General features: G+C 47.9%; 1 protein-coding gene and 1 long non-coding RNA gene across 4 annotated transcripts; both read left to right on the top strand.

Moving 5' to 3' along the window:
* The first annotated feature begins 3183 nt into the window (after positions 1–3183).
* On the top strand, positions 3184–3979 carry LOC149366008 (uncharacterized). 2 transcript variants are annotated; one of them, XR_016283425.1, is made up of 3 exons: positions 3184–3394; positions 3589–3748; positions 3809–3979. It is a non-coding gene; the product is annotated as an uncharacterized LOC149366008 (long non-coding RNA). The 2 variants fall into 2 exon arrangements; XR_016283421.1 differs by having other exon boundaries at positions 3184–3748.
* Positions 3980–7681: 3702 nt separating this feature from the next.
* Positions 7682–13883, top strand: LOC149366009 (sodium-dependent glucose transporter 1A-like). 2 transcript variants are annotated; one of them, XM_089547543.1, is made up of 4 exons: positions 7682–7837; positions 9643–9769; positions 10997–11155; positions 12759–13883. In XM_089547543.1, exons 1-4 carry the CDS (start codon positions 7712–7714, stop codon positions 13754–13756), a joined length of 1410 nt encoding a protein of 469 aa, XP_089403669.1. In that variant the 5' UTR covers positions 7682–7711; the 3' UTR covers positions 13757–13883. The 2 variants fall into 2 exon arrangements, with proteins under 2 accessions (XP_089403669.1, XP_089403676.1); XM_089547550.1 differs by lacking the exon at positions 9643–9769 and having other exon boundaries at positions 7699–7837.
* The last annotated feature ends 7660 nt before the right edge of the window (positions 13884–21543 follow it).

A 21543-nucleotide genomic window follows, 5' to 3' on the forward strand; every position in this document is an offset into this window, starting at 1 on the left:
TGATCGAAGGGCGTCTGGAGCGGTCGTCTTCCTCCACTCTTTCCTTACCTTCTGGGAGAAGCTTGCGCCACTCAAAAAACACCTGATCTACCCATGCAAGCGTCACCGTAGACCTCCTTAATATGTCGTGAGTCTCTTTGCCCGTTTTACCAAGATTTACTCAAAATTTGATCGCGTATCGTTGATCCAGTAAACGCTCGACGATTCTGCGTGACGAGACGTTTCGACAGGGGTTCACAGTACAAGCGACCTCCTCTCTTCAACGGCTGAGAGCCTACTGCCGATTTTCCCCAGCATTCCCAATATCCCCCTTTAACGATCCTGCACGCGCAGACCACCTCTCGTCCGCCCGTTCGCCCAGGAAAAAACCAGTCCTACTACTTTCAGAACAGACCCTGTACATACGAAGAACGCAAGCAGTCAGTGAAAGCAAGAAACAGAAGAATGTTTCTATTTTTTTATTACTTGTAGTGGTGATCAATTCTAAATTAATGGTGGATGTATATTATCGCTGAAATACAATGAATTAGAGAAGGTAAGAAAAACAACCACATACCGCCGGTGGGATACGAATCCGCGACCTACGAATTTGGCGTCGCGTGCTCTACCAGCTGAGCTACGGCGACGACCATGACGCGAGGTCATGAATGCACTGTGCCGTCCGTCTGCCCGACCGTCCGCCCATCGAAAAAAAAAAGTTAACTTTACCCCATGCCTTCCATGGTTTCAATGACCGTTGGCTTCATTGGTACTGTAACAAATGTAGCAGTAGAGACCCCTCACTGCGTGGGAGTATATACGGTTGGGGTCAGCCTCGGGCCCCCAGTGTCGAAAACAATTCGGGGCGCGTGCAAATTCGGTGAGTGCGCGCTCCAACTTGAGTAGCTGGAAGGGAAGCCCTTATCTCTGGTCTCATTACGGCCTGTTTTTACGGCCGCCGACGATTATAACTCAGCGGCCGCCGTCTCCGTCTCCAAATGCGCGCGCCTCTGGACACAACGACAACCTCGCGAGTTCGGTGTAGCACAGCTGACGAAGGAAACACTCCTGAGCCTCACCTGTACCTTCTACCTGAATCTGACTTGCGGGGGAATGATGTGTCCCTGCACAGTTGTGGTGGTGACCGGTGCAGAATTCGGGTCAAAGGCCACGTATGTCTTTGTTAGAGATGCTATAGGATATGGGCCCCCGGTTAGTGGTGCCTTCTATGGTTGAAGTTAACGGGGCGCAAAAGGGACACGAACAAGAATCGTCTCGTCTTGCATGAACCAACTGGCCCTTCCAAGAACCCTTCTGTGCCTTCTATGGCCTGGCAGAGCGGTGCTCTTTTTGGCGAGAGGACCGAGAGGAAAGTTTGTGGTGGGGGCGTGTAGTGTATATGGCGGGTCAGTTTGATGTTTTTATAGGCTGCGTGCAGATGGAGCAGCGCACCGCAGCGCAACGCATGCACTGTGCCGCCCCTTGCCCGCTTGATGGCGCTGTATTAGACGCGTTGCTTAGACTATGGCTGAGTACCGTGGCTGTTTTCGGCTCTATAACGCGCCTGCAGTGGAAAGAGGCTGTGGTTCAATGCCTGTTGCACAAGTTCGTGTAGCGTGGTTGTCACATATCTGCCGCTGAAAAAGAAATAAAGATAAAAATATGATGTCTCATCTATAGATATAGCCATTTCTAATTTATTTCTTAACGCCGAACAGGAACGCGCTAATGTTTAAGCACACAGGTGTACACATAAGTGAATGCTGGGGCTTACACTCATGATGGAACAAACGATTTGAGAGCCTACTCGTATTCACATAAGGCAGCCCGTAGTTAAAGTATTATCGTCTCGTTCATTTTATAGTGATGACGTAGTGAGCAGCGTAGCCACTGCACGAGTCACATGTCAGAAATAATGAATGTGAGCTGCTGGTCACGTGCATAGGTAGCCATAGTAAGAATCACTACAACCCTGTGGACTCTAGCACGCAGTCTCCCTCACGGCTCTCGAGCTCGCGTGGGCGAACGCGATTTGTTTTTGTGGTAGGCCTCCTGCAAGGTTGCACGTGCTGGCTAGCAGCTGAAAAGAGGCAGCACTCTAACGACCCTCAATGCACGTGTGAAACCTGCTAGCGTGTGCCTTTGCCTGGCTTACCTGCAATAAAGATAAAAACGGAGGGTGTGTGCAGAAACGATAACCAGCTTCAGCGAGTTGTAATTAAAGATAAACAGTAGGGAAAGAGTCGTTGTTGAAAACAAAAGGTCGACTTTGCGTAGCGGGACGGTGCTTTAGGCAACGCTAAGAAAAGGTAATTCCTTTTCCCCGTGATTAAATATACGTAGTCGGTGAAATCCGGAACTTTAAAACGCTAGCAACAGATTTTGTACCGAATCGAAGCAGAGGTCGCTATTTCACAAGCGCTCCCTGCACTTACCACTACGAAATGGCATGATGTTTATGGACAAAATTGTTATCAGGAGTTTAATTGTAGGGGGAATTTCTTCTATAGACCTTTCCAGAAAGATATCCATGGGCGCCGCCATATTGGGCGCCCGGATGTGCTCGTATATAGTACACTAAAGAGTGGGAGATGGAGCTCCCACACATTCTCCGCACAGCCCACAAAACCCGTTTTCCCGGGGGTCCTCAAAAGGTCTATTATACACCATTTTACGAGGAGCGGGCAGGAGAGGGAAAAATACTCTCAAACACGTGCGCTGCGCGACACCCCACTGTTGCCGTCCTCCCCTGGACTGATAATCCGGCGCTCGGAGCAACGTCCGCGGCTGCTTAGCTACCGGTCAAGCGCGTGTTTGCGTCTGTACAACAAAAGCAGCAATGTTGTACGGAACACCAACGTCTTCTAGACATCACTGTTTTATTGTCGGTTGCGGAAATAGTAGACGAAAGTAGAAGAAAACAAACGCCGCCAGTATGTACGCGCACCATGTTATGCGAAGGTCTCATCACGTCTGCGGAGTCCATTTCTTCACCGCTTTTCCGCCGGTCCCGAGTGGCATTGGCAGTGGACGTAGTTGGTGAACAAAAAATACTTGTGCCAACAAAAAGCTAAACGTTAGCGCAGTTTGTGAACGGAATGCAGACAGAAACAAACGCACTGCCTGTGCCTAATATTGGGCGCGGAACGAAGCGCAGCGCCTGGGTTACCAAACTATAATCTGTGCATAATCTTAACCCTTTACTGCACGTTGTTGCATATATGCAACATTAGCATAAATGGCTCCAAAAACAAAAGGAAATCTGAGTTGGAGCTTCCTGTGCTCGTTGTTGCATTTCTGCAACATAGGTTTGAAAAGCGCGCCATCGTGTGTGCTGCCATCTGTCCTGCTTCAGTGGAATCACAGCCATAACAAACATGGTGGATGCTTCGCGCGCTCACGTGCTGTAACAACGGTAAGTTTTGCCGTTTTTTATGCCTTTCTGAACTGGATAATGTGCAGTGAAATTGTTTAGTCTTTACTACGCATCATTGTTAATGTGTGTAAGGCAGAAAACGTTCTTATAATGCAATATTTTGTTTCTGGCGCGTTAAAGTTGGTATGTTGCACATATGCAACAATGTGCACCTTGGTTGTTTTTCTTGACAGAACAGGCGATGGATGCTAAAACGTTCTATGGCCGAGCACTTCCTTCAGAAAGCGAAGACAGTGAAGACCAAGCAGCGAATCTATTGAACAAGCCATTGAGGTGAAGAAGAAGAGGGGCCCAACTGCACCCACTCCTACACAGGATGTTCGGCTAGATGAGGTATAATTTCTAAACAATCATGAGTTGTTTCAAAGGTTATAATCACATATATTCTTTCAGGTTGGCCACTGGGTTCTTTGGAGCCAAAAGAGGCAGCGCTGCAAGTTTCCCAAGTGCACCGGAATCTGCATGAGCTACTGTTCTAAGTGTGGCATTCATCTCTGCTCTACAAACAAGAGCAATTGCTTCTACGTGTATCACACAATGAAATGACCGTTTTACTGTGGTTGATTCAGTGGTCATTATTTGTATTTCATTCTCACCAAGAACGGTGTTCAGCTTTGCAAGGTGTTTTCATTGTGCACATTGTTGCAAATATGCAACATACCATTTTTCAGCCAATAAAAAATGTTGATAACCAGCGAATCAAATTTCCATGTGCATATAGTGATTTTTATGACTGCCTGCATGTCCTGAAATAATCTTATCATAAAATAAAAAATCGTGCAGTAAAGGGTTAAGAGATCAAGTATTTGGGCGGCCTTGGCAGAGCTCTTTTTTAATTCAGCAGTACACTATGTGAGGACTTCAAAAATTTGGCCACAACTTCTTTTCGCCGCCCCACATGATCGTCAATATCGGGAGGGTGTGGAGATCGCCACCTGAAAAAAATAAACATGTAGTTAGTGCAAAAATACTAATTTAATTTGCACAGCATGGCATGAATAGAAGCGGCGACATGAACTTTTACCCAACTGCAAAGTGAGAAAAAATGCAGCCATGGCAACGTAAGATGAAAAAATACACGGCATGCACAGGACGGTAAACTCTGCCGTGCATTGTAATAAATTATTCGACTGAAATCGCATCGAATGCACTGTAAAAAAAAAATCCACACTATGCATAACCGTGCCAGAGATACAACAAACGCAGCGACTTGAGCAGTGCCCCGACTCGATTGAGATTGGAATTCTCAACACAGGTCGGCGATTCTGCCTGTCAGTAAGCGGTAATAGCGTTCCATTAGTGTACCAACCTATTAGATCGTGTAATTGCACATTTTCTGGTATTTGTGCACCAGTAAGTGCTGGCGGGAGCGGAGAAGGCGAGAATGCGAATCGCTTTCAGTCAACTGGCTTGTATCGCTCGTAGTACGAACAGCAAGCGGCAGGAGGGGCCGAATTTCAATTTCATAGCGCGTATCTCCGCAAACAAACATTCTAATCATCAGAAGTGGATTCGTTTCGGTCATGTACTCGCTGTTTCCAAAATGTTCAGTTTGTAAACAGAGTTTGTACTCTGTCGTAAGCTCAGCACCTAAACTGTCACACTTGCCATGTCCAAGCAGGCAGCGAAAGCGTTCATGAAAAGCTGCGCTCCGCGAAAAACTAGACATTCATTGCCCTCCGCGATCTTGTGTTTCAACACATTTTGCTTCCGTTTTTCTAACATGCAACACCGTGCCACGTTTGCTCTACAGGCAACCGGCGACAAAAAAAGCACGCGTGAACTGCGAGCTTGGCACTCACCGTGCTGATCGTTCGCTGCGTCGAGGAATGGTCGCTTGCTTCCAGTTGGTTATTGTAGGAGCTAATGGCATAGCACACACGAGGATGGACACGAGGCGAACGCCCACCCAAAATTTCTAGGCTTGGCAGGAATAAAACGGGCGAATGACACTTTCAGAGATCGCACGCTGCTTCGGCTGCAGCCCACCGCCTGCAAATTATCAGTCCAAGATGGCGTCGGCGGTAGGCGGCGCTCTAGTAAAACAAACATGGCGGCGCCCAGGTATCGAAACTGAAATCATGTATAGCATCTCGTGATCGGTGAAATGTGTGACTTTGCTTTCACAACGCTCCGATGTCAGCGCGTTTGTATCTGTCCGCGTTGTTTGCTTGTGCAGCTGTCGGGATGAGGCATCGCCCTCCGGCGTGTCCTTAGCCCGGGATGTGCCGAGTGTTTCTGTACGCAGCCTGGCGCGAAACGCGAGACGGAAGCCTCGGCAACACTTGCGTTGCGTAACTGACTTCTTCCCCTAAGTCACTGCGCGCTTCTCCAAGAACACAACAGCTGTGCCTTTCCAAGAAGGCATTTAATTCCCATACCAGACGAGAGCGTGAGAAGCTCTTCGAGACCATGTCGTCCGACCGCCATAGCCGGCGCGGCCCATTCGCTTAGGTGTAGCATGTCAGCGCCAGGCTATGGCCTGTCAGGTATAAGGTGGCTCATGCCTCTCCGCGCGATCAGCAGACAGTGCGCAAGGGTAACGAACCGCAGGGTACATTCCTTTCGCAGGCGCGCCTCTCATTGCCATGGGCTTATAGGCTGAGGAGAAAATTTGCATGCTGGAAACTGTATCATATAGTTTGGAGGAATTTTCTGACGGGTGCTTTTCTAGCTGCGGTAGGTATGTGGGCGTATACGTCTGGACTTGGTGCCTAGAGCTCACTTACACCGCTTTGAATTCGTTGCTGCTCATTCACGGGGATGCCGCATAGGTCGAGCGTCATTAGGAGGTCATTCTATGCGAAATTCCACCCAATTAAGTGGTTCAGCGTGGGACTTGAGTGAGCGTTAAATGAACTTTTTCTTTACCTCTTTTTGTACACTGATACAATCCAAACCAGAATACACCTTTGTGGGAGTTAAGAGAGTTTACTCCCTTTTCACTGCTTTCTGTTTAGAGTGTGAGCGTTACCGGCTTCCATGACATTTAGAAGCAATTGCCGTTTTCGTCACGATCCATTGAGATTTCGTGTCCGTACTTAAGAAGAGTGTGCACCATTAGTCACCAAGTGCGAATGTCCTGCTGGCAATGTACACAACTCGCGTAACCGCAGAGCTGTCGGAATTTTGATGATGTGTACATTGGCTCTTGCCGCGGTGAGCGCATTGCGGATCTCGTGTACGGAGAAACCTGTTGCTAAAATGTCGCCGCCTGCGTTTCCGTACTTTTTAAAGTGGGGTAGTAGGGGAAAAGAATATTCCGCAGTGCGGAAAGAGCAATACATGACGAAAGCATTGTGCTAACACACACAGTTCACAGGGGGGGGGGGGGGGGGGGGGGGTGATCGGTGGTGACCCAATGTTTATTGTAACATGCACAAGGCGTTGAAGCGTCATGATGTGCTTTGGTACACAACTGTGTTGACAGAGCTAAATCAATGAATTTCGCGCCCAGTAATGCCGTCTGGAAAGTTCCTTCAGCTATTCGAAGAGGACTTCCCGGTCAAGTAAGACCACACTCACTTCCATTCTCGCAAGTGAGGCGTGATCGTCCGCCATGCGTTGGCCTGGATTGCGCTCAAAAAAATTCAAGCCTGTTGACGGGAGATCTGCGGATATGTTGATTGTTATAGTGAAATTATGAATACATAACCAAATAGCGTTCAAAAACTCTGTTCCGTTCAGAAATGCTTTTGTCCAGAATTTTTGGGTATGGAATCTTTAGGTGCAGTTATTGAAGTTATGAAGCAGAAGTCAAGAGACGAAGTAAAAGTGTTGTCCTGCGCAGTATATCATAGAGCGATGCAAGTTTCAGAACGTTCCAACGTGATGCTACCGCTCAAGTCGAATGATAGCGCATGCGCAGTTAGCCCCTGGCAGGTTGCAGGTAAACTGAGATGCTGCAGTCTAATTTCTTATCAAATTCTTTCTAAACTGCGCTCCCCGAAGCAAGACGCAGATCTGATGTTCTCATATGCACCGCGTGACAACGGAAGATCTTCTGCTCGAAAAGAACTCTTCCTCTTGTGGAGCCAGTTCTCAGAGCCTAGGTTGTGATATATTTAGAGGCCTTGTTGTTTATCGGCCGGCCTTATGATGGGCAATAAGGTGTTATCCAAGGAAGCGTAATTTCGAGATAAGCCCTCTTTCGTGCTAAGTGGACGTAACTGAGCCGACAAATGAGCGTCTAATCTTGCACCCTCCGTCCCGTTGTTGGCATCCTGTCGAAGCGAGTAGCCGTACGGTGGCTGCTGCCGTGGTCACAGCAAGGGTCCCGCACTGTCCGTTAACGGGATGGTCTTACTTTCTCTCGACTCTGACGGCTACTACTGCCCCAGAAAGAGGATGCTGTCTCCGCGTGGCCAGATGCTGCTCCGTTGGGGACAGACGTGCAACCTATGCATGGGATGCATGGGACTGGTGAGCGACATTTTGGGGTTGCTTAGACCTCTTTCAAGTGCGCACGACGCAGAATATTAGTGCAGGTATTCATTTAAAGGCTATATTTCTACCTACTTTGTCCGCAGATTTTTGTCCCACCACCCGTACTTACAAATACAAAGTGAGAGAAAATAGCTATCTCCAGCTGGGCCAAACTCATTGCCGCGTGCAGACTGAAGGGGATTCCAAGAAATGGATTGTAAAAAGAAAATATGAAAGAATAGGCACGTCCCAGAAGCCACGGCCGCCGAAATGATGGCTGCTCCAATAGATACCCCAAACACCTCCTCCCTTTCAACTGGTGTGCAGGTCATAGAACTTTATGCAAAGGGCACTTGCTAATGAAGTAGTCAGCTTGCAATTAGTGCGACACAAACAATAACAGCCTTCCTAAGAAGTGGCTCTAATTTCGTACGCTGAAAAGAAAAAGAAGGAAAGTAAGAATTTATATAAAACCGTGCAAAAGAAGTTTCATCCGCTTATGAAGGCACAATTGCCACATGAGATGACCAGAGATAGATCCCTGTATACGTTTCCGCTTTTTATGCTTTTGGAACTGACAAAGTTTCTTTGTTTGATGCCTTTTCTATTGCGTCCGAGCACACGTTCGTAGGTTCCCTCTCATGTGCTCTTTTCCGCGCTCGCATGTACTTATGTAGAGACCGCATTTCCCTCTTAGATTTTGATATAGTTCTCGTGTGTCTGGTTCGCTCGTCGTGTGTATGAACCAAATTCAATTGAAACGAAATGCTTGTACCGAGACGTCAACTAAAAGCGATGATTCTAAGGAGACAAATTGTACACGCTGTGTGATCTTTGGTTGATCCTAAGTTCATAAAGGTTCCTTTAGTGACAACCTTCCTTGCGTTGTTCGTTGTTTACGCATGACATCAAAGCGTTGAACCGCAGGCATGCATTCCAGCAGAGGTGTAATCTAGGCGTAGCGCGGATTATATTGCTAATTTTTTAGAATGTAGTCAGCGGGAAGATTTACAGTCACTCTCCTGTATCGAATTCCATCTGCGGAGGCCGCATTTAGGTACAAAAGTGACCTCGTGTTCTGCAGCAGAAGGCCTCAGCTACTTTGTCCTGTCTGCCGGCCTTTCTATCCACTTTAAACCCACGTAGCTCAAAATTTCAAATTGCAAATTTTTGTCTACGTGAGTTGTTAATTTTATTTTGCGAAAATGTCTTCGAGCGCTAATACTCCTGCGTCACAAACGGCGGTGTGATGATCATGCATGTTCACTGTGCTGATGACCATGTCCACAGCTAGGTGCTTTGACATTAGACCGGGATGGTGTTCAGTCCTTCCACTGCTGAATAAATCTTAGTTTTATCATTCAAATTTCAGGAGGCGTATTTTGATATCAGATGCATATTTGTAGACTTTTCATTATCCACGATGACGATCATGCAGCAGCGTCCTGTTTTATTTTTCCTTCTTGAAGATGACGAGTGTAGCCATGTGTGTTCATGCATGAGCGAGCTTAGGCCATTACTGCAACGACCGCGACATTATAGCAGCTGTAAAATGTAATAGGTGCACTTTCCAAGGAGCACAGATAATCAGCCCAGTATTGCAAACGGATGGCTTTACTCTGGACCTTTTGTTGGACTGGCCTTTGCCATTACGTTTACTATATTGGCCCAATTACCTGTGTTGCTTAGGTCTCTACTTGCGTCTTTGAATAATCGACGTTGAGGGCAGCCGACCGGCATATGCGAGAGAGCCAGGTCGCATGTCCGCTGTCACCGGCATTAGGTGACCATGCTTCCTGCAGGGCCTGATTCTCGCCCTGACCGGTGTGGCTTTGTTGGACCTGGTCGAGATCTACCGCTCCGACATCTCGAGCGTGTCACACCTGATCACAACGCGATGCGTCGGCGGCCTGCTGGGCTCACTGGTCGGTGCGTGGCCTACAAACTTTCGGTTTCATGGTTGAACCTTTTCTAATGGGTCTCACATGAGGGTCGCCTATATAGGTATATGGGATGTGCTAGTTGGAGTAAGGCCGTTTTGTTTTACCGTTTCTATGGGTCCTTCTGAAAGATTAAAAGGGATATAAAAGAGTGGGAGAGGGATCCCAGAGCAGCAGAGCTTTAACAGCCTTGAAGTCAACTGAATAGAAATAAAAATAAGATGAGCGTTAAAAAGTAGGGTCACAACAACAACAACAACAAAAAAAAACAAGAGACGAGCCCGTAGTCAAAATTACCAAGTTATCGTTCAAGGATGGAGATAAAAGGGAGAAAAACACGAAAAGACAGCAGTGCGCCCAGAAAATTCCAGGCAACTGCGAAGCATTCTTTCTGAACTCCATCCCTCTCCCCCCTTCTCCCCCCCCCCCCACCCCCCGTCAGCATTTTCGTCAAAGTTGAGGTCTGCTGGCAATCCCTACGGCTGTACACATGTTTCTGAAAAGCGTTTTTGGTAAATAGCATTGAGAGATTAGTTAGAGATAAATGACAGAGTGTTTATCAGTATAATATCTAAAGCTGTCGTCTCTACAATATCAAGTAATTTGGCGTGAACAATCGCGAAGTTCAGGTTAAAACCGACGTAGCCGTTGCGTTGGCTTTAGCAGCCGCGCTTGCCGTTTGATACCGAAGCAGACACTTTAATCTTATTGCTTCCTTGCCCAGAAGACCCTTTGTGCAGTCTTCTAAACACTTGCTCGCTTCCAACTCTACAATTGTCTCTCGCACATCATCTATTCCTAAGTCAAATTGCTTAACGGTACAATATCTTACTGCATTCGACAGCGTCCTCGACACCTGACCGTCAAGAATACAGTGCATATCCCGACACGACGAAAGTCTTATCAGGCCTACCAATGGTCGTCAAGGCGCTCCGCTTCCTCTTTTCAAGTAAATTCCTAACAAAAACTCTCTGGAGCAGTTGTGCAATCCCCTGTAATACCTAGCTGAATATTTCTATGGCCTCACTTAGAGAAGCATGTCACACATATTGATAAAGCCAAGCCATTGAGTCTTGACCGGTGTCGTGCCCGTTTTAAGGTTCTTCCGTTCTATGCTTAAACCGCGACTTGGACCTGAGACAGTAGGCAAAGCATTTCTATCTCTCTCTCTCTTTCATTGTTGCACTGGACGTACTTTTTTTAATCCCCGGCGCAGGAGGCAAGTTGTACGACGCTTACAACGTGCAGACCATGACCATCCTGATGATGGTGATCGCCTGCGTGACGGTACTCATGATACCCCTGAGCGGGAGTCTGGCGCTCGCCCACGCCGTGATCTTCTTCGGAGGAATGAGCTCGGGTGCCTTTGACACAGGTGAGACCCTCTTCTCGGAATGCGGAGGAACACGATTCTTGGTGTAACCGTCGTCTGTCGGATCGACCTTTTGAGACACGCGGTTGAAGGGCCGAGGAGACCTATTCTGAGCACTAGTACCGCAAAAAGAAAGAATTGAAGAAAGATGGGAAGAAAGAAAGGAATAAAGAAAGAAGAAAAGGAAGGAAGGAAGGAAGGAAGGAAGGAAGGAAGAAAGGAAGGAAGAAAGGAAGGAAGAAAGGAAGGAAGAAAGGAAGAAAGGAAGGAAGGAAGGAAGAAAGGAAGAAAGGAAGAAAGGAAGGAAGGAAGGAAGAAAGGAAGGAAGAAAGGAAGGAAGGAAGGAAGGAAGAAAGGAAGGAAGAAAGGAAGGAAGGAAGGAAGGAAGGAAGGAAGGAAGGGAGGAAGGAAGAAAGGAAGGAAGAAAGGAAGGAAGGAAGGAAGGAAGAAAGGAAGGAAGAAAGGAAGGAAGGAAGAAAGAAAGAAAGAAAGGAAGGAAGGAAGGAAGGAAGGAAGGAAGGAAGGAAGGAAGGAAGGAAGGAAGGAACTGATTTCCTAACTAACAAGTCTAAATACCAAGCTCATCATCGTCGAGAGTCCCAAATCGCGGGAAGTTCTGAACTAGCTACTAATTCCGAAACCTCCCGATTAAAGCACTGTATTGGTTGCGAGTAATTTATTGTAACTCGGCTGTTGACCTGAAAGATGCGGGCTCGATCCCGGCTGCGGCGGTCGAATTTCGATGAAGGCGAAATTCTAGAGGCCCGTGTACTGTGCGATGTGAGCGCACGTTCAACGACCCTAGGTGATCGAAATTATCCGGAGCCCTTCACCACGACGTACCTCGTAGTCTGAGTCGCTTTGGGACGTTGAACCCCTATAAACTAAACTAAACTTGTTAAAACTATAAGGTGAGGCTGAGTAATGAATCGCTACTAACTTGAACTCTTAGGTTGGTTTCGGTGTAATCCTGAGCCCTGCACTTGGAAAAAAAAATTGGAGACTGTATACTTTCATTTCAAGTATTTGCATTTGTTCCTGTGCTTCTTTCGGCATCCATGCTTGTTTTGGTTGTTTCCCGCAATCCGCGTTTCGGAGGTAAAGGCAGATTTGGTGAGCGCTCGAGTAAATCCTTCGCCAAAGCATCCTGTGAAAACAAGGTCATAATACCTTAAGCTTGAGAGAATCTCAGTAAGCACGTAAGAAACATGAGGTCACGCAGAAGAGGGTTTCGATTGGCTATAACACTTTGTAGGGAGGGAGGGGGGTATAGTAGGTGAAAGAGGCGAAGTAATAATGAAGGTAGTCAATTATTAATCTGCGTGCAGCAAGCCTATAGTCTTACGGCAGACATGTAAACCCCAGGCGGCAAAAGAGTGCATGGCGTGCTTTCTTGCCTGACCATGGCGGAGGCGGAGGACATTGTACGTGACTTTACTGGGCCTCCATCAGCGGACGAGAGCTAAGGCGGTCTACTGCACATAATAGCGGTTGTCTATTAGCGCTGAATGCAGGACAAATACACAAACATTTAGCGCGCGATGAGGCCTGTAAATCATTTCAACCAGCACAATCATGTCCCTCGTTTTTTGTTTTTTTTTTGCAGGCGCAAACGTATGGATCATCAGAATGTGGCCTGAGAACAGCAACCCCGCGTTGCAGGTCTTCCACCTGGCTTTCGGCGTCGGCTGTGTGGTGGCGCCACTCATCGCCGAACCCTTTCTCTCCACCGGTGTCGGCCGGGAGGCGCTAAACCAGACGGATGACCTGACCACGTACCTGATATCCAACCACTCCGGCTACAGACCTTTCGAGCCATTCCTCAACGAAACTGGCACGAACGAGCATGTCGCGGGCGAAAGCAGGGTATACTACACCTTCGGCATCGTCAGTGCCTTCCACTTACTCCTTGTAATTGCCATGGTCGCGCTGTACCTCGTTGACAGCTCCGACGTCAAGCCCTCCCACGGTGGTGAAGGCGAGGCGTCCAAAGCTGAAGACGTGTTCTTCACCCGCGTCCTGCTGGCCCTTCTGAGCATCTACACCTGCGTCTACGTGGCGCTGGAATGCACCACGTCCCAGATGCTGACCGCGTACGCCGTGAAGAGCGATCTGCACTTCACCAAGTCGGTGGCAGCGCGCCTGGCGGCCGTCTACTTCTTCTGCTTCGCGACGAGCCGCCTGGTCGCCGCGCTGGTCACCATCAAGATGTCGCCGTTCCAGATGCTAGTCCTCTCCCATGTGATTCTTGTAGTCGCTGGCACCATGCTTCTTGTATGGGGCTCGAGCAGCGCCCCCGTGCTCTGGGCGTGCAGTGCACTGATGGGAATAGGCCAGGCGCCTGTCTACGCGGCAGCGGTTGCCTGGGCAGTCTCCTATATCAACTTTACAAACATGATGATGTCCATCGTTATCCTTCTGGTGGGCATCGGCGCGCTGTCGCCGCCGCTATTTGTGGGCCAGTTTCTGGACCACAACCCGAACTTGTTCCTCTATGTGTGCTTCGCTTCGGCCATGCTGTGCGTGGCCTTTTTTGTTGCTATGTACTTTTACGTAAGGAATAGGCCTCTTCTAAACGTCGAGAGGGAAAGCGTCCACTTATGAGAAGCCCCTAGATAGGCTATCAGTTTTGATATTTCTAGCGTATCCCGACTGCCGGTGCCACGGCCCTGGACTGCGGAATGGCACCAGCAGCTGTAATTTGACCAAGAGACAACTGCACAGGTGTCAGGTCTTGTACAACAAACTATCTCGTGCAACCACTGGCTTCCGGCTACATACGGCCCTTTAGCCGTTAGCGGAACTCATCCAAATGGAAACCCTCGACGATATAAGTCAAGAAGGCTTCGTTTCCCAAAGAGAACACGGAAACATGACAAGCCAAGGTAGAAGAAGGCTACAGATCCCACGTCACAAAGGACTACACTATCTGACTTGACTATCTTATGCTATCAAACTTAACTACCTCTAAGGACCCATCAGACCTTACCGAACCAGTTTCCACCTAACCCCTGCCGAAAAACACAGCTAATAAACACCATGAAACAAGAATACCATTGCTCGAAGAGCCACCGACGCCGAGAAGGAAAAACGTCAAGTTTTCACTGACTGCGTTCTTAGAGACCGGATGTGCAAAGCAAGAATGTTTACATCGAAGATGTGCATTAGCGAATATACGTTTCCGCCAGCTCAGAAGGAATCGACAGCACCACACCCTAACTACTCGCCATAGCGCAGGCTTTAGCTGACATAAAAACTAAACTCCAAAAAGGCACCAGGGTACGACCCGACGGCGAGCAGACAGGAATCAGTGAATGGTTTACACCGTCTCAGATGAAGCGCTTCGCCATCTTATCAATGGACAAGCGACCAACTCAGATGCAAAAGACAGCCTGGACGCTATCAGAACCATCCATCACACTCAACACCCGGGCATCTTCGTCAAATGGTGCCCCAGACATCAATGAGTCCCGGGGTACGGGCGTACACACAACCTCGCTGTCGGAGCCATATCCGCAACCCGACTGAGCCTTCCAGAGCTCCGAGTTCATAACCCGCTACATAGAAGCAGCGCAAAGCTGATCGCAAGATGGCCATGCGATATCGAATAACCCGTAACGTCCTTATTACTCCCAAAATGTGAAGAGCGTCGGAGGCCTTCTTGAACAAGGCCAGAGCGCGAACAGCGATCACCGCGGACGTCATCCTCCGTTGGGAGTGTTACAACAAGGCACTCAAGAAGTACCCAGAAGACCAAGAACCTCCAGGCCCTCCACCGGCTTCCTGCTCACGCTGCGAACAGTCCACCTCAAGCATCGTACACGTATTGTGGCACTACCCGTAATGCAATGCGCAACACAGCCACCACAAGCCGCCACACATGCGAGGGCAGCACCCTAAGCAGCTTGTGGCGTTTCGCCTTTGATCGCGAGCTCCATCTGGTTACCTAAGCGGTCCAAGATCAGATGCTGAGAAGACAAGAACTCCACTTGATAAACTCGAATACCTTACACCCCCAAACACACACTGTGGTGTCTGGCTTCCCTTTCTGAATTCATTCATTCACACCGACACACAGAGGAAAAAACATGAAATTATGGATGGTGGGATGAAAGCCCGCCACGTTGCAAAACTTTATAGACGCCTTCCCCTCCACACCCAGTGGCATCGGGCCTACCTTTCTGAATAAATTCGTTCAATCAATAATTTGGAAAGTTATTTATGTATTCCATTCTAGCACAAAAAAGAAACAACCAGTGACAAACCTGCAAGCTGTTTTGCATTTTTAAGCCAGTTAACGAATACTCGTCGATGCGACGAATGACGATGGCACGTCGGCCGATGATCGTATAGCACTTCATGTCTTCGTCCACTTGTCCGGCGACACGTTGCCGGTTGGGGCAGCCACTCCAAACTTCTTGAGAAGCAAAAAACTGATTTATTGAAGACTGTAGCAAAATACAAACGCTTAGAGAAAAGGCGGTTTAAAAGAAGGGCTGTAGAAAAGCGGCCGAGACTGGGACTCGGCGCGCTCCTGCCTGCTCTTTGTTCGCAGCGGGTTTTAACACCTTGGATAATTGGGCGGAGCTTTATCAAATCCGCACTCGCCCAATTCTAACCAATACCGCCGCGATGACACCGTATACATACAAGTGGGCGGAGCCCAGTGCTCGCCAGAGCCCGACTCTGGCGGTCCGCGCACTTTTCCTAAAACATTCGCACTTTCCGAGGCGCCAGCAAAGTCGACTCCACCGCTTAACGCGACAGTCGGGTGGTTCCAAAAGGACCTTATTGCCCCCCACCCCCACTTGACAGCTCATCTCTCCTCAATGTGAAACGTCCGCCGACCCTCTGCAGCCCTGACCAGGCTGTTCGCGGTCTGCTCCCCGTTTCCCGCGGCCATGGAGAGCGCCCGAAGCGCGCGTCCCGTTGTCTCCATTCTCGACCCCTCCATACTTCCGACGGACACGCTAGTAATCGGTCAGAGGAGGAAAGAAGCTAGTGACGCCGTGCGCGTCTAGCTTAACAAAGCCAGTCTTACAGATTTTTTGGTCTACAGCAGAAGTTTGCAGGCTGGCATAGAGTGGAAAAGGCATGAGATTACGAAATAGGATGGCTCACTCTGCTTGGGAAAAATACTGAACTGTGAGGTAGCTATGCAAGCTGCGCTGCAACCTTGCTTTACAGTATACAGGGTGTTTCACCTAAGACTTTCTGCAATTTTTAAAAATAAGCTACTTGAATTAGATGCGCGCTTTTTCTGGCATAGCATTGTCAGTGGTGCAGTACATCATAATGCAGCTAAGACTTGCTAACTAGCAGGCTTGTTAACCAATATTTAATAGTTAACTTTTAAACTATTACCGTTGGGCTCCTTAATTATTCAGAGGCATGTAGCCCACCATAAGTGATGTCCATATCCGTTTTTAGAATTTCGAGAACGCGATTATCCTCGGCGCTGTGGCCCAACAAATTTTGGCTATTTCGACGAGTTACGTGCACTGGAGAGGTTGCTTTGCCTGCAAGCTTCTCAAACCGCATGTATTTTGGCGCGATGTAGGCGAAATTTGTTGGGCCACAGCGCCGAGGATAATCGCGTTCTCGAAATTCTAAAAACGGATATGGACATTACTTACGGTGGGATGCATGCCTGTCAATAATTAAGGAGCCCAACGGTAATAGTTTAAAAGTTAACTATTAAATATTGGTTAACAAGCCTGCTAGTTAGCACGTCTTAGCTGCATTATGATGTACTACACCAATGACAATGCTATGCCAGAAAAAGCGTGCATCTAATTCAAATAGCTTATTTTTAAAAATTGCAGAAAGTCTTAGGGGAAACACCCTGTATATGTTGTGGTGCGCAAAACGAACAATCCTAGCGGATTGTTTGGGTTGAGACACATCGCCAGTGCTATCTGGAAAAGAGATTGTCAAAAGCAGCGAGGATGCGAAGAAACCTATAGAAGAAACCAGTCGTTACACCACGATTAGCCTACTACGTAGGTGTAAAACGTACCAGTGGATGTGTCTCATATATCCACTAATTATTTAACGCAACAAGGGCTGCAAATTTGCTATATCAGGGTTGTTTTTGACTAGATCTTTGTGCTGTGAATCATGAACAATGCTTAATGGTACTTCCCCTGCACTGCATGGAATTCGGTGTGTTTTCTCTTTTCTTACTTCGGCTGGTTGCTTGGCAGCCGAGATATTCGCTGGAACTGCTGATTGCATGACATAATTTTGGAATAAACAAAGAAATATTGCGATGGCAGAGATTAGGCTACAACTAATGTATGGTGTGCGGCTTTCGTATATCTTCGACTGCCTTCTTTGAGCCGTTACAGAGCGACAAGTCAGAGACGGTGCCCTATATTCTGACAGTCACAGCAAAGCACAAAAAGTTCGCTGTTAGGACCCCCCCCCCCCCCCCCACCTAAGACCCTCCCACACAGACGCGCAAGAAACCAAGAAAAAGAAAACACAGAAGTGGCAAGTAAGCGTTTATTGGGAGAAGGCGAGTTGCCGTGTGGTACTAAGCAGTTGTTCTTTCTCTTCCAAGGAGCCTTTGCAGCCGAGGCGGAAAACCCTGCCACCCAGCGTTCTGATTGATTGATTGATTGATTGATTGATTGATTGATTGATTGATTGATTGATTGATTGATTGATTGATTGATTGATTGATTGATTGATTGATTGATTGATTGAACAACTTTTACTTCCATCAGAAAAGACGTTGCTTCCCCGCCCGTTCTGAGCAGTACATTCTGACGTCATACCCTCTTCGGCACGTGGCGAGCGCTGGTCGCGTGGGTCGCTGTACATACAAAGCGGCAAAGAAAGTCGAGGCTTGCTAAGGAAAGAAAAGCGTCTAATGAGGGAGGATCCCCAATACTCGAGTGCAGCTATAAGCCGTCCTAGAATACCATTCGCCTTTCCTAGAACGCATTTTAAGCTTACATCTACTCTCAACGACGACGTAGTCTGTGAATTTTTTTTTTTTTTTTACTGGCCGTAAAATGTTCCAACACATTTCGGCACTTGAGCTATCTGCTCTTTTCCCGAAGCGTCACCTTCGGAGCTGTTCGCCTTGCAGAATTTTTTTGTACATTTGTATGAGTAAAGAAAGAAACAGGCTAAACTGCCTAGTGGCGTGTTCCATTCGGTAATCTGGAGCAAGTTTTTGTTTTTTTTTTCCACGAACCGAAGAACGTGCTTGAGTGGATGATTCGGAGTCAAATTCTTATTTCTCATGGGTCCAGATCGATTTCGTGTGTCTTCGCGAGTCCAGAGCTCTGCTCCGGATCGCCGGTTCCGATACGCCATTAGAATCGTTCCTAACAATCCTTTCAAATTCCAGCCGTCATCACCGAGCGGATTTCATCCTCATTACGTGCCCCGTCGACACGGGTAATTATAGCGGCAACGTCCGGTGCTCAGCCGCGAGAGATAAGTCGAGCCCTCTGTAGAAGCTCCCATGGTCAGTGAACTCACCCTTAACGCTGCAGATAAGAAGACCCAATGAACCACCGCTTCTTTGAACCCGCGCTGCGCAACAGCGCTGACAGTGCCCTGCTTTATGGCTGGTGACGAAGAAGAGTAAGGAATATAGGGCAGGCATGCGTCACGCAAGGTCAAACACGATCGCTTATTTGTTCATCCACATCCATTAATAAAGATGCGAGTCCGGTGCGACACACGCAGCACGGAAAAGGAATGGAAGGAATGAGAAGGGGAATTGGAAGGGGACTTCACAGTGTTCGAACCAATCAGCGAGGCGCGTCATGATTTCACTCACGACGTCACTATGTTCTCGCCAATCAGCGTTGCGCGTTGTGCTTGTCGTGTTACGCAGAAGCGGGAAAGAGTGGCCTTAATGGAACACTGAGGGCAACTCATTTTATTTATTGCTTTTATTTTATTTTTATGACATTTATTGCTCTCGGCGGAAATTGAATCTCTGACTTTTTCTGGTTATGTCGATGTTTGTACGGGAACAACACGCGTTTATCGGTGAAAGGTTTGGATTTAAAAATCTTTTCCGCGAGTCGAATCAAACTCGTGACGTCCTTACTGAAAGGACTCAGTGATCACCGTTTAGAAATCAATGGCTGCGTAGCGTAGCCTCTGTGATTCGTCCGTGACGCACGCATTTTACTTCCGAAATCGGACGGTGGTGGCGACACCAGTATTTATTTATTTTTTATGTTTTATAGCTGATAAAGTGTCTGCTTTCGATGAGAATCGTCTCCTTGAGGATAAAATGTTGAACCCTATTGACAATGGCCAACATATATCTGTCCATACTGTCCCTTTAATAGGTGTTGCTATGAAAGTAAAATGAAAGTTCACCCATGCCTTCCATGATTTTAAGGCGGAAGCCTTTAATGCCTCATCGCTTTAAGCAGAAGTTGTCGACAGAAATGTCACGCTTTTCAATTGGTCGAAATGGTCGTGACGTCACAGTGCGCGAATTTCAAACGGGGCCAATGTACTTTGGCTAGTAACCATGCAACCAATTAAAGGGATGGCATAGTAATGCTTCAAGTAAGATCGACTGAGTTTAGTTAATTGCTTACTTAACCAATTAGGCTAACTAACATTTCTAGTCAGACCAGATAAATAAACAAATCCGAGTAGGAAATTGGTCGAGATGGGGAACCGAACCTGGGTCTCCGGAGTGCGAGACGAGCACGCTAACGACTCCGCCATGCCAGCGCGCTGGTTTGGAATGAACCAAGGCGCGTCTAGTGAATACGGTGTCTTCATTCACTCCCATCTTCCTCCCTTGCCGTTACGGCGAGGTTCAGGCGTCCATCCAGGTATGCGAGGCAGACACATTTCCTTTCCTCAAAAACCAAATTACCGACGAGCAAGGCGTAGAGTTGAATGGGCGATGGCGTTCTGTGGACTATAAATTGGTAAATTGGTTTTTGTGGAAAAGAAATGGCGCAGTATCTGTCTCACATATCTCGGCGGACACCCGAACCTTGCCGTAAGGGAAGGAAGGAAGGTGGGAATGAAAGAAGAAAGAGAGAAAGAGGTGCCGTAGTGGAGGTCTCCGGAATAATTTCGACCACCTGGGGATCTTTAACGTGCACTGACATCGCACAGCACACGGGCGCCTCTTGCTCCCTGGCAGCATTGCAAGACTCTGCAGAGTTCCACTCGAACCTTAACATCTTAACAACACATCAGTGACACAAGCATCAACACCGCGCTTAAGGCTTTCGCCTCACCACACTTGAGGTCAACAAAGTGCCCTCCTGAATTTTTAAAGACCTTTGGCTTCTTTGGTATATACTGTTATCTTCTTGATTGGATTGGATTGTAAAACGTTTATTGCCAACAGTCTGAAGGGCATATAGGCCCCCCGCCTAAACGACGGCCAGAAGGTCTTGGCTCCTGGCGGCGTCTTCGGCCAGTTGGACGACTTTTGTTTGAGTCTCCGGATCGGAGCTGAGTAGGAGAGCCTCCCATTGTTCAAGTGACTTTATTTTTTGTCCCTCCAGGGGGGCAAAAGGGCATTTCCAGAGAATATGGTTGAGATCCGCTTTGGCCTTACATTGCTTACACTCGTTTGAATATTGTCCCGGATAATAACGACTACACATAACCGGGTTCGGAAACGTATAAGTTTGGAGACGGCGCCAAGAGGTGGCCTGACTCTTTGTCAATGATTTATCAGCAGCGGGGTACTTTGTTCGATTGAGCCTATAATGTTGTGTGATTTCTCTGTAACCTACAAGACGAAATGCAAAGGAAGAGACCCCTCACGGCTTGAGCAATATCACGGCTGTGATCAAACTCGGACTCGAGGTGTCGCAACGCGTCAAAACTCTAGTGCGCTTCGCTGCAGACGCCTTGCGGAGTCGTTGAACGCGCGCTCCAATATGAGCCGCTGGAGGTAAAGCCCTTATCTGAGCTCATTACGGTTTGTTTTTACGGCCGCCGCCGATTAGGGCTCAGTGACCGCCTCCTCCGTGGCTGAAGGCGCGCTTCTGAACACAACGGCTACTTGAAGAAGTCGCTATGGCAGGCTTCACAAAGGAAATGCTTCTTCTCCTCGCCTTCACCTCCAACCTGAATCTGGCCCACACCGTGATCTGGCCTGAGTGAGAATGGTCCGTCCCGGTGCGAGGATCTGACGGTGATCAGTGCGGCATTTGGGACAAAGGCTGGGTATGTCTTTGTTGAAGGTACCGTTGGACCTGGGCTCTCGGAGTGTGTTGCATTCTGTGGTTTGGCAAAGCTGTCTTGTTGCGACCTTTTTGACGAGAGGACAGGCAGTAATGATCGTAAAGTAAAAAAAAAATAGTTGTCCAATTATATTTTATTTAATTCTGTAAGCACTCTACCTATGGACGACAAACGATAGAGGTGTACAT

This window comes from Amblyomma mixtum, chromosome 1, assembly GCF_055824585.1.
Source record: "Amblyomma mixtum isolate Tamu chromosome 1, ASM5582458v1, whole genome shotgun sequence".
NCBI classification, from domain to species: Eukaryota; Metazoa; Arthropoda; class Arachnida; order Ixodida; family Ixodidae; genus Amblyomma; species Amblyomma mixtum.